General features: G+C 27.5%; 2 protein-coding genes across 3 annotated transcripts; one reads left to right on the top strand and one right to left on the bottom strand.

Annotated features, from left to right (window-relative positions):
* Nucleotides 1–785: 785 nt before the first annotated feature.
* On the top strand, nt 786–6,115 carry Bma-gcs-1 (glutamate--cysteine ligase, putative; the record flags this gene model as incomplete). Of its 2 annotated transcripts, XM_001893348.1 has the most annotated exons (14): nt 786–854; nt 1,158–1,280; nt 1,550–1,700; nt 1,920–2,142; nt 2,291–2,390; nt 2,687–2,806; nt 3,137–3,277; nt 3,649–3,767; nt 4,087–4,204; nt 4,375–4,580; nt 4,968–5,182; nt 5,471–5,583; nt 5,658–5,780; nt 5,978–6,115. In XM_001893348.1, 14 exons carry the CDS (start codon nt 786–788, stop codon nt 6,113–6,115), a joined length of 1,959 nt encoding a protein of 652 aa, XP_001893383.1. The 2 variants fall into 2 exon arrangements, with proteins under 2 accessions (XP_001893383.1, XP_042935453.1); XM_043079519.1 differs by lacking the exons at nt 786–854; nt 1,158–1,280 and having other exon boundaries at nt 1,667–1,700.
* Nucleotides 6,116–8,482: 2,367 nt separating this feature from the next.
* Nucleotides 8,483–13,522, bottom strand: Bm6118 (Uncharacterized protein; the record flags this gene model as incomplete). The annotated part of the gene is made up of 3 exons (XM_043079520.1): nt 8,483–8,533; nt 8,994–9,179; nt 13,427–13,522. The coding sequence occupies 3 exons, from the start codon at nt 13,520–13,522 to the stop codon at nt 8,483–8,485; spliced, it is 333 nt and encodes a 110-aa protein (XP_042935454.1).
* Between the last annotated feature and the right edge of the window lie 436 nt (nt 13,523–13,958).

Here is a 13,958-nt window from a genome sequence, read left to right on the forward strand (position 1 = left end):
TAAATGTTATTTGCTTCCTTCTTTTTGATAATATTACATTTATAATCAATAAAATTTACAAGTGGCTAAATTACTGTGAAATATATCAGTAATTGTAGTCATATCGTTAATTTTATTCGTCTTATTGAAATAAGTCAATTTATGTTTTTTCTTTTTTATTTTCAGATTACATCATGTGAAATGTGCTGCTCATATTCATTAGACCGATAACAACATGATCAAAAAAAAATTGTTTAAATTCTTTTTGATTGCTCACTAATAATTTGACCGTAATATTTTTCTATAACAAAAGTTTTCATTCAATTAAACATTAATTTCTTGCTTCGTAATTAATAATTTAATATATTTTATTATTTCTCACTTGTTTATTTTTATGTTTTTTTTTTCTGTGCTTTATTTTCTTTCAAGATTAATGCAATTTATTATCTAACATGCTATTTTTGAATGATTAACACCGGTACTGCTCTGTTCAATATAATAATGTTTTTAGGAAAAATGAAGGAAAGATTAAAAATGGTATTTCGTAATATTTAAACTGTTCAATGAAGGAATTCTTTTCCTTTAATTTCATCAATTTTTAGTTCTTGTTCTTATTGTTAAAAATTAAATTTAAATTCTAAAGGATCGGTGTTTATTTTTTCTAGAAATAGGAGGAATTCACTGCTCTTTTTTTTCACTCTTGAAGGTTTTGAACTTTGCTTTTCTTTAATTTTAGTTATATTTTTTCACACCTATATTAAACTGTTCAAAAATTGTCTCAGCATTTTTTAGGATTTGGGATCAGCATGGGCTTACTAACGCTTGGGACGCCATTGTCATGGAATGAAATAGTACCCTACGTTGAATATATTAAAGTAAGCGTCGGATTTTATACTTTCGAAAACTGAAATATATATTTGCCTAATATGACTGAATTTCTCAGTATTTAAGTATGATAACAATGACATCGAACAACAGATCTGGTATTAGAGCAGTTCAAAATTATTATCTTTAAAGTTTTGAGCATCGAAGTTTATTTTTCTTTAATCCTACAAATTTGTTAACCGATATCGCTTTTTATGTTTAAAGAAAATACTTTTTTTTAGGGAAATAATTTAGTTTCTATGTGAAAAATAAACAAATTAGAATGATAATCAAATATAACTTTTCAAATTGAGGAACACGGTATTGCACAGTTCATTGCTCTGTATCATCGATTGAAAGGACGCGAAGGTGATCAGCTGAAATGGGGCGATGAAATTGAATATACAATTGTTAAGTTTGATGATGACGCAAAGAAGGTTAGTAGATTAAATTGTAAAATAGATAAAGCAATGCAGTTACAGAGGGAGAGGGAGAGAGAGAAAGGGAGGAAAACAACCTTTCTGAATCACTGATGTGTGACTTGAAAGCTCACTGATGGCATGTAATTTTTATCACTGATGAGCATATCAATGACGTTAATTGCTTGTTTAGATTAAGAAGTGATGTAATTCACTGAACACATTATGAGTATGTTGCAGCGCAATAGAATAAAAGGGTTCTTTTTTTTTTTGATAAGGCTTTTTAGGTTCGGGTAAGTTTACGGGCAGAAGAGCTTCTTAATCAATTGCAAGCTGGTGAAGAGTTGAATGCATTGTTGGGTAATGATAATTGTTGCTTATGGCGTCCAGAATTTGCTGCATACATGATTGAAGGAACACCGGGAGCACCATATGGAGGTTATTTATTCAATTTTCTCTGCGATCACGTGAAACTTTTTGGATGAGGAGCACGAGCAAGCTCATCATCTTGTACGTTTTATATTCTTCCAATGAGGAATTCTGCATATTATTTTTCAATATGAAGTAAATTACTAAAATTTATGAAACATGAAGAAATTTTCTACTACTGCAAGATCTTTTTTTTTTTTTTCTTTTCTGTGTTATTCTCGAATTTAGGCCTGTTAGCATGCTTTAATGTAGTGGAAAGTAACATGATATCTCGTCGAGCTGAAGTTACACGATTGTTAAAAGGTGACGAATCAGTTATGTCAATATCATTTCCATCTCTGGGTACACCAGATTTCACTTCACCTTCATATGAACCACGTCCTGATGGTGATAACAACTCTGGTTGTTCAATATTTTTCCCTGATGAAGCAATTTATGCAGGACATCCAAGGTATAAAATGTTGTTTTGCTGCGTTTAAGAATGTTATATTCAACATCACTTCAAATTATTCTTAGAAATTTTGAATTTTTTAAGTTCATTTCTTTCAAAATGAAAGATTATCTCATGTTGATGAAATAATAATATTTTCTTCCTTAAGATTTCGGAATTTGGTAAGAAATATCAAACAACGTCGTGGTGAAAAAGTTGCCATAAATGTACCAATATATAAAGATATCAATACACCTAATCCATATCAGGTATCCTTTTGACCATTCAGCAGTTATATAAGAATTTTGAAATCTTTCAGAGCTTGACCTATGGAATACATTACTTATTTCATATAAGCTTATTTCTTGTAATGCGTCAAGGTGCTTTTGTTTTTGGTACCTAATAGCAAGCATAGCAACCAGTGAAAATATCAATAAGCTTCATTTTTAATTCGTTCACTTAAAATGATTGATAGAATTTTCTCTAAAATCTGTCCCTGAAATGAAATTGACAGTATTTTGTAATTCACACATTGCAGTGTTTTTTTTTTTTTTTGTAATTTTAGGAAAATTTTGCGCAAGCAAAAGATGGTGGTCAATCTGCACGAGCAGCAAAACCAGATCATATTTATATGGATCATATGGGTTTTGGAATGGGTTGTTGTTGTTTGCAAGTCACTTTTCAAGTGATTTTTTCATTTTTTTTTTTTTCTCTCTCTCTAAGATTTACTTTTTTCAGGAAGAGAAAATTTGCATCTCACTTTTTTTCTCATAAAAAATAAGCAAAAATATACTAGTTTTGGTCTTTTTATAGCCTATATATGGCTATATTTTTTTTCAGCAATATGATACTTATTTTTATCAAATAAAAAATTTTTTAGTAAAAAATGAAAATTTAATAATTCTTGACCACAAATTAGCAGATACCAAAAAGCAGCTATTTATGTAAATGCGATAAGGAATCTCTCTTTAATTTTCTTTTTTTTTTTTAATTATATATATTTTTGTTAATTTAGGCTGTCAATATTGACGAAGCGAGATGGTTATATGACCAGTTGACACCAATAACGCCTGTATTACTGGCATTATCAGCTGCTACACCTGTTTTTCGATCACGATTGGCTGATGTTGATTCTCGTTGGGATGTCATATCAGCGGTAAGGTAGCTGCATGAATTCTGGAGTGAAATTTAGCTTATTATTTAAAAGTTCTTTGATTTTGATTCTGAATATATTTTTTGTTCATTATGAGGTTCTAGAATGAGTTTCTTTTTTAGATGCTTCGGAGTTTCATCTTTTTTTTTTCTTTTTTTTTGTGAAGAAAACGAGAAACCAATTTAAAAAAAAAAAAAAAAAAAAAAAAAAAAAGTGAAATAAGAATAAGAATAGTAGATTTTTAATCGGGCTCTCTACTGTTGCTTAGCATGAAGAAACGAAGAGAACTTATTTAACTTAGAAATTCATTTACGAATACAGAATGTATCGCTTAATTTTACGTTTGATTTGAAATATTTGTTTTTACATTCTAGAGTGTTGACGATCGTACAGCTGAGGAAAGAGGGTTACTTCCATTAAAGAATAATAAATTTGTATTGAAAAAAAGTCGATATGATACTACTGATTGTTATATCTATCCCTGTTCTGAATCGTAAGTCGTATTTGATGTTTATACTTAAATAGAGTGATGCAACTTTTATAACATTTTATTTTAAATTTATTCTTGTATACCTAGTTACTTGGAGGAGCACAATAGATTTTTTTTTTTTATATTTCAGTGATTTGTTGCTAATATTGTATTCTTTTAATTTTTAACTTTAATATTCGTGTTTTTATCTGTCGATGCTTTCGAAACATTTAGAACAGCTAAAAGTATGTAGTGTTAATTTTTTGTTCTTGTTAACTGCAATTCTTGTTATTAGTATAACAGAAATAAATATTCTATATTTCGAACACAGTTGTCATTTCAGATATAACGATATACCGCTTCAATATGACGACAAGATTTATAAGCAGTTAATAGATGGTGGAATTGATAACCTTCTTGCACAGCATGTTGCGCATATGTTTACTCGTGATCCTTTACAGGTAATAAGTAATAATTACAGCTTATAAACAAATTCAGTTTCTTTACTTTATTTATAAAAACTTTTTAGCATTTAAGGTAGAAATAATGTTCTGATTGCACTTGTACTGCTATTACTCAAAATCCTTATTTGATCTCTTTAATATGCTCATTACTTTCCAATGCTTTATAGGTATATCGTGAACGTATAGAGCAAGATGACATGAAGACAACTGAACATTTTGAAACAGTTCAAAGTTCAAATTGGATGAATATGCGTTTCAAACCACCTCCACCTGATTCAGAAATTGGCTGGCGTGTTGAATTTCGACCAACTGAAGTGCAACTAACAGATTTCGAAAATGCAGCTTACTGTTGTTTTGTTGTACTTTTAACAAGGTAGACTTAATGCTCTTCTGATGTTTGATAACATTTGAAACTATTTAATCCTTGAAGAAGAGATAGTGTTGAGAGAAAGAAAGGGAGTTAGACAGGAAAATTCGAGGATTTTGTAATCTTTAAGTGAGTAACCTGAATTTGCTTTCGATTAGTGAAAATTGCTGAAGGTTTGAAAGCTTTCATTGACTATAATTTACCTTCATCTAAGTGAGGCATTTGAACTTAGTTAGTTATTGTAAATTCTTCTCTGCATCGAAATCTAATACTATCTCAAGTTTATGATTTCGAAATGTTCTTAAGCAGTCGTATCATTTTTTTTTTTTTTTTTCTCTCTTTTATAAGGCAATTAAAATTCGAATTGAAGGAACAACGCCGCATAATTTTCAGGGTAATGATATCATTTCGTATCACTTTGATTTTGCCTATTTCTGTTGTTACGGAGAATATGAAACGTGCACAGCGTCGAAATGCCGTACTGGAACAAAAACTACTTTTCCGTAAACGTATTGCAACTTGCAATTCACCCCCATGTGCAAAGGGAGCTGGTTGTACACTCGATTCTGATGATGTGGTGGAGATGACTGTCAATGAAATCATCAACGGTTGGTATTTGAAGATTTGAATACGATTAATATTGATTAGATCATATTTGATCTGCAAATTATCCTTTTTAACAAAATATTTTGAGATTTATTGTGCTTTCCTAAGTAATTTATATTTGATGGCTTCATTTTGAGTTCTGTTATTCATTAGGTTGTAGTTATTAATTTTTAACAATCTTAATCACAATATACTTACTATATTATGATTTTCTCAAACGAACGTTGAAAAGGTGGTAGATGCTTAATACTTATTAGTCGTAAAATTACGATACAGAATAATCATTTCAGGGAGCGGTGAAGATTTTCCAGGATTAATACCACTAATGCGCCAATATTTAGATAGTGCTGATGTTGATGTGGATTCACGATGCACCGTATCTCAGTATTTAAGCTTTATACAGGTTGATTGATAGTGCTTACGAATGAGCCTGATTCTCTGTTTACTGAATCTTAAAAGTAATTTGACAAATTTTAGAAACGAGCTTCTGGCGAGCTGCAAACATTGGCTGCTTGGATGCGTGAGTTTATTTGTAAACATCCCGACTACAGACACGACTCATATGTAGGAGATCGTATTATCTACGACATGTTAAAAAAGGTTGGCCTTGTTGTAGCTTTCTACAAGTCGAATTTTTAATCTTTTCAGAAAACAGGCCAACATGTTTTAAATCTATTGCCAACATAACAGCTTATTTTTATCGTTAAATTATTTTTAAGTCTAATAACTTATCCTTAATGATCTTCTAGCTTTCATATGATAGTTTCGTTTGTATTGCGATTATGTTTTTATTACAGATGGATAGCATATCAAAAGGATTAGTGTGCTGTCCAGAGTTACTGGGTGATTATCGTACAAGGACAGATTCACGTATACCGATGGCAGTTCGTCGAGCCGAAGAAAATTTGATTGTGAGCCATAAACAAACTCAATAATTATATGGAGCATTAAATTTTGTAATTTCACAAGATTTTGATTTATTATGATTATATATTTGCAGTTTTTCTAATACACAGGTCATATTATTGTCCAATCGAAAAGCTCGAGCTTATTTTTAACTGTAATAGCAATGTTTTCCACTCTGTGTATTGTACGTATCATGTGAAAACAAGCGCTAGTTTTATTATGACTCAGGAATTCTGAAATTATAAATTTTCTGAGATCATTCATTTTATTTATCTTTTTTGTCTTTTTCATAATTATCTTTTGCAAAACCATGCAACACAAAATTTATTTAAGACACGCCTCCATAAAAAAGGCTTACAAATATTGGAAACATTTTTCATAATTGATGATAAGATAAAGTATTCACGTTGCATTAGGCATTATCGATTCTCATTATTTGTTTCAAAATATTTTTCTCCTTTTTTGCTCCATGCAAATTAATCCATTCAAAATTATCCAAAATTATGCAGAAATAAAGAGAAACTGTCACTTTTAAATCTTTTTTTGAGCAAAAAACAAGAAAACTATTGCGATGAAAGAAGTGTATCTTTTCATTTACCAAATGACTATTTGGTGCAAAGATTAGATATATTTTCATGTGATTGCATATGTGATAGTGTCATGGTTTCCTCTTTTTTTTTCTTTTAAAATAAAATCATTTAAGAGACTCCGAATGCAACTTAAATTTTCTTTTTAGTTCCTTTTTAGCTTCTTGTTTTTTGTTTTCCTTTTTTTCATTGCAAAACTGTTATAAAAGAGAAAAAAGGAATGCTAAGTTAAGGTTTGCAATCGATGAATGAAACGGAAAAGATGGAAAGAATTTTTAAAAAGCAAAGAAACATTTCCATCAAATTTTATTTAATTCTTAGAGGTGAAATAATAACATAGGAAAATGACACAGGGAATAATGGAATAATAAAATCATAGAATGAAAAATGAAAGAGAGAGAGAGGGAAGAGAGATGGATAAATGGACCGAACTATTTGCTTCTCGAAGAAATTACAATATTGATCACTGGGATGATTTCTGCTGAATAAAGATTGCGACTATAGTGTTATGCTGGTGAGATTTTAAATTCATTATTCATTAATTAATTATCGATTATTGTTATTTGTTAATTATTATTATTATTAATAGTAGGAGTAGTAGTAGTATTATCATTATTAATATTATTATATTTTAAGAGGACATGAGTAATACAAATGATGAAATAAAAGAGGGAGAGAGAGGGAGGTAGAGAGACAAATGGAGAAAAGGGAGATACGGGAATTGATAAGGCTTTTCGACGAAATTGAAATGCGATATATTTCATTTTTTGGTTTAATGAAGCGAAGATATCATAGTAGTTAAACTCAATGTCAAGCATAACTTCCATTAATATTATTGTCGTTTATGTAATTTTACCGCAAAAATTTTGGCAATTTAACTTAAAAAGTTATTACTCTCGGATTTAGATATAATATTTGAAATGTTATATGAAGTAGCACTCCAAAGTTTGATAATTGGCTGCATTATTGATATAATTGCAGTATTTAATGATTCATGGAATTACTTTTCGAAAATTAATTGCTCGAAATTTATCATCGTAGAATAATCTGCTATTTATCATTTTTCCTATAAACAATGATCAATCCATTTATTCCTAAAGTTTCATCATTTTTCCTCTTTTTTTTATCTTCTTTGATAAATTAAACAAAATGGTATCCATGCAATTATATGGCATATTTTGTCTTCAATTTCAGATGCATTTAGTTTAAATTTTTTTCATTAAACAAAAAGTAATTAATCATTTGAGCGAAGTTTTATATCGCTACGAGGTGTTCTTTCCTTAGTTATTTAAACAAGTCTGAAGACAAACTTTCCTTTTTCTTTCATTTTTATTTTCATCTTTTACACATTATGAAAAGAGTTGCACTTTTAATAAATTGAAATAGCGAAAGAAAGTAAATTGGAAAACAGAATGAAAAGAAATGTAATATAAATTGGTGAGCTGACTAAATTGACAATAGTCAGCTGGAAATAAAAAGAAAAATGCAAAAAAAACTTTAATCAAGAATTGATGATGAATGTAATATTCAACTAATCTTTTTTTTTCTTAATTCTCAAAGAAATCAATATTACAAAGAAAAAAAAAAAAACAGTTTATACAGGCAAGAATGATTCAAGAGACATTGAGCATAATTCTTATAAAAAGATGGAAAACAAAGGTATGAAAGTGAACAGATGCCATAATATGAAGAAATATGAGGTAAATGATGAAAATAACAAATTCTAATTCAGAATTTGCGCCTTTCTGCTTTTAATTAATTATATAAAGAAGCAGCTGTGATTGAATCATTCGTTATTGGTTGAATAAATTAGCATAAGTCCGAATCTTCGGGTTCAACTATTGGTGCCATATGTGATTCCTTAAATTAAATCGTTGTAAAATTTCTTTTCACTATTGTTTTTTCTTTTCCTAACTTTCAAAAAGGAACTTATTTTTTTGAGGTTTAACATAATATAATTTATTTTTTTTTTCGCTAAGTTTTATATTATTCAAAAGTTTGAAATAGTACTGAAAATTTTCAGGAAAACGATCGTCTTCCATCCATATTACATTGTAGTTGTATGTAAGTTAAACTGATTTAATTAAACATTTTAATAATACAATGTCCTAAAAAAGTGTATAAATTATTGTTGGAGTATTCAATAATTTGTATATCATTTCGATACATTTATTAATATTTGATAACTTTATATATCACAAACATATTATATAATACGTATACCTTTGAAATTTCAATTATATAATTTGTTGTAGTAAGAAAAAAGGGAAAAACAAAAAGAAAAAAACAACAAACAAAAAATGCGCAATGAATTGTAAACCTGTTGGATCGATTTGGTAAGTAAGTCGAAATTATTGCCAAATGCTTGATTAAGCATAATATTGGATGGTTCAATAGCAATCACGTGCGCTAAATGTAAACAGGTGGCGCAATGCATCCGCGACTTCCCTTCACGTCTTCTCGCAATCGAGCAGAAGCACAATTGAGAAACGATATTCCGGAAGAGCTATAGATGGAGGGAGTTATCACTGTCTTATCACTATATCATTGGTATCGTTATACATCACTGTCCTCTTATAGTAGTGAATTAATTAAATATTAAGAAAAAAACGGAAAAAATTTTTTAGCATATGATAAATAAGTATTACTCAGTAAAGTAATTAACAGTAATGTAACGTTTTTGTCTTCAATAATTTTTCATCTATTTTCTTTTTCTTTTTTTTACATTTTTTTGAAGAAAAACATCTTTCTAAACATATTATTGATAACTCTTAAATAGCTGTTTTAATTATAATATTAATTTGTTAATTACTATTCATTTTTAACTTTTTAATAACTTTGTTACATGAAAAACTGAATGAGTTAATTATAAAAATAAATTGTGGTGGGAAAATTGAAATAGAAAACTATTAGATAAATTATATCATATATACCTAGTAGTTTGAAACTTTTAAACAGTTATCCAGCAACTGAGAAATTTATTTTTAATCAATTATTTGAAAACTGAAAGTGCAACATTTGTTTTTAACGAGGAATACAGCTAATATTAATAAAAATGAAATGGTAAATATTAATGAGCAAGAACAGATTATAGTTTAAAATAAAAAGGAAAAGCAAATATTTTAGAAATTTTAGATATAAATACTGAAAATTTGCTTTAAAAATTGCAAAATATTCAATTGTATGTTTATAATTCATAATTTAGAAATTCAAAATTTTGAATTTTTAATTTTTATACAAATAATAGATCAGCAATCAAATGAAAGTACTATTTCTATTCAAAGATTAATTTTGGACAAATTCCTGAAATTATTAATGTCCATTAACTGATTCTCGGATCACTCAGTGCTGTTTCTTAATTCTTTTCTCTTTGTTCAGTGTGATGCCACCTGCTGCCACAGCAAAAATTGGTGGTAAATTAGTGAAATTAAAGAGTAGTCTGCTACAGATTCTTCTCTCTCTCTCTCTCTCCCTCTCCCTCTCCCTCTCTCTCTCTCATCTCCACTCCTATGTACTCTCGCCCTTTCCCTTTCTTTAATCGTTTTCTTCATTTTAATAATTTTTAATTTTTACTAAACTATGAATTTAGTTTATCAAATACATATAATATGAAATTTATTTTAGTAATAGTTTAAGTTTCTTTAAAAATTGATCAGATTTTATAACATTTTTCTTCATAAATTTTATTTCAGAATGAATGAAAAATATTATCTTCCAGCATAATATAATTCCGACAGTAAAATGAAAACATATTTATATCTTTCATAAATTCTTTTCCTAATGGTAGTAAACTTTCTTTTTAAAAAAAAAGTTTTTTATTGAGGGATAAAAATTTTTCCAATAATAGGAGTGTACTGATTTCTTTTAAACAAAAATAGAGAAGAAAATATTACAAGTGTTTCAAAGACAAGGATTTTATTTGAAATCTGCAAAAAGAAAAAAAAAGTGGAAAGAAAAACATTTGTTACTTTCTTCTTTAATTTTATCATTTCCAGTCTTTATGTTAACTTTGGTATATTTCAAAATGTAATTTGGATGGGAAATTTATTCCGTTCGGAAATAATTTAATTCTCATTGAAAAAACTCTTAAATTTTGCAAAATTTTTCAATCTCTGTTTGCAATTTTGATTATAAATATGTATTATTGGACGCGAAAAAAATCAATAATTAAATAAAAATTCCTCAATAAACCAAAAAAAGTTCGCATTATGTTTACATATTCATTATTTAGAATTTTTCATACTACTAAAAAATTTTTACGAGCAAAGAATTGAAAAAAAAAGCAACGGAAAACTTTACATTAACTTTATATGTCTGTGTACTTTGTATCAATCCAAATAGATTTAAATTCAAATGATTAACAGAACACAGATTGAATTTGCAGTATTGAATTAAAATATTAAATATTGCTGATAAAATCATATCATTTTCTATCCTATATTCTAAGTAAAATTGCCGATAATTTGTATAAGTATATGCCTAGAAATAGTATAAATTTATGCTATTTATTAACTTTGAAAAAAATTAAAAAGCAAAAAAGGGAAAAAGTAATTTTTTTCTTCTTTTGTAATTTAATTATTCAATTAGAGAAATCTTAAAAATTTGAAGTATTAGTTTCTATTATAAATTTACAATCGATGAAAATAAAAAGTTGAGTACATTGAAGTTGTTAAGAAACGACAAAAAAAGAATGTAAGAACACAAAAAATTCTCTTTTCGTTTTTGGCAATTATATGTTTCAATTTATAAATTAAAAATTATTAGAATTGCTGTTTACACAATCGTTGATAATAATTTTATTTAAAACATATTGGTTTGGTAGCAGTAAACAAAATTTTTCATGAAATGTTAAAACGTTATTTTATTACAACTAATATCATAAGAAATGAATTTCCTATTAATAACAGATAAAAATTAAACTGTATAGTGATACCATCGTAATGAAATGTGTATGATGAATATTTTCCGGATTTGCCTTCAACAAATTCGGTTACCTGTTTCATCCAGCACACAACATTTGTACATTATTTCGTTGATATGGTTTAATCCGGTTAATCCGCATGACTAGGTGACTTAAGTCATCTTTAGGTTAGGATGAAATTAAATAGTGCTACGATTAAATTCGAATCAAACAGCAACCTTTCGCGTCTGTTACAAATATGCGAGTACAACTCCCAATTATCAGCAAAATATTAATTCTCACAAAATTAAATTTCTTTGAAATATTAAATACCACAGTAACCAGTATAATCGTTATCATATCATCAATCAAATAAATCGATTTAAAATGTATCATAGTTCTATATCCTTTCAGATGATTATCACACGTAGTAGAAACTTTATTACTAGTTGCTTACTAAAACTGATCAGCACAATTATTTATTATTATCATTATTATTAATTAATTTATTATTATTATTATTATTATTATCATTGTTATTATTATCGTTATTATTATTACTATTGATTAATTATCATTATTTTTATCATCATTGTTATTTATTATTATTATATGCTATTTACTACTGTTCGTTACAATTACCACTATGTAATAATTATAATTATACAGCAACTAATCGGAGTGGTGTAAACTCTAACCATTATTGGTTATCATTAAAACTATAGTATCTTCCCGATTATTAGAAATCACAAAGAAGCATTAATGACATTGGTGATGAAAACAGCATTTGCTATTATGAATTTTTAATAAACAAAGAGAAATTACTGATGTTTAATTAAATAACAATAATCACAATAATAATAATAATAATAATAATAAGAATAAGAATAAGAATAATAATAATAAATGAATAATAATAATAAACCAAAAACGCTTGGGTAAAAAAGTCACAAAAATAGATTGTTAATTTTTAATAAATAAAAGATTTTTAAAAGATAATATTTAACAGATAATTTAAAAGATTCGCCATAGGGATAAATAATTCAAAAACTTCTTAAAAGCGACAATGTGAAATTTTGAAAAGTTAGCAGAGAAAATAAAACAACCTGATTGATCGGTTGTCAAACTTTTTCTACCAAGATAAGCTTTGAAATTTGAAAACTCTTCCTTACTCCATGACAGTATTACTCAAAAGCTTATTTCAAATAATTTTAAATCATTCTACTTGCAAACACGAATCTATTTTTATTCGAAAAATGACAGTCTGTTAAGCTGGACAGAAACAGCTAAAAGTTACATTTCAGATATTCGAATATTCACTAAATATGCCTTAATGAAATCACTATTCTAGACTACTTTTAGAGTCCTATTTTGCGATTATCTAATATACAATCAATCAAAGCTCTTATCAGATCAACAAGCAATCACAATGGCTTTGGTACTTAGTTAACGGAAGAAGTTTAAAAGCACTTCTTCCTAGCCACAAATACCTTTCCTATGTTCCTTCTTTTCACTATTTCCACCTCTTTCTCATTTCAAGTTCTCTGATCAATCTTTATCTTTTTCACTTTAAATAAATATATTGTTTATTAAATAAAGTATTTGGTCGAGTAAATAAATCAAAGTGATGATTAACTGGCAAATAAACAATGCCAATTTCATCTACATTCTTACTTTATCGTCAGCTAATAAAATTGATTTGATAATTTTTCTTAAACTCTATTCAAACATTAATCCACATGAAATAACTTGCTAACAATTTCATTTAAAATCTTATCAAATTCTGTTTAACATAACAATAAAGTGTATATAACAAATAAGATAAAATAAACCAAAGAATAGTTTGAACATACCTTCGGACTTGCGCATATAATAATAATAAACATCCATGCGATAAGAATACATAAGCCGAAAATGAAAATTTTATTCGCTTCCTTGTCAGTGTCCATTAGTTATCAAGATTATTATTATTATTATTATTATTTATTATTATTTATTATTATTTTATTATTATTATTATTATTATTATTAGTAGTAGTAGTAGTAGAATATTACTATTATAACAATAATAGTAAGAACAATATTTATTAATATAGTAATAACAACGAGAATAATAAGACAGTAATAATAAGCATAATAACAGTAATGCTATTAATAATAGTAATCATAATAACAATAATAATAGTTTTAATAGTGACAAAAATAATAGTAATAATAAGATAACAGTAAGTAGAATAATCCAAATGTCATAGTTAATTACTTTGGCAATGATAAGTATAGAAGTAATCAGCGAGATGGTCACTTTGCGCCACTTTCCTTAGCCATGGCAATAAGTTGTGATTGCGCACCCAGAGCACTTCAAAAGTAGCTTTGTCACTGATACTG

This window comes from Brugia malayi (genome assembly GCF_000002995.4).
Source record: "Brugia malayi strain FR3 genome assembly, contig: Bm_v4_Chr2_contig_001, whole genome shotgun sequence".
Taxonomy (NCBI): Eukaryota; Metazoa; Nematoda; class Chromadorea; order Rhabditida; family Onchocercidae; genus Brugia; species Brugia malayi.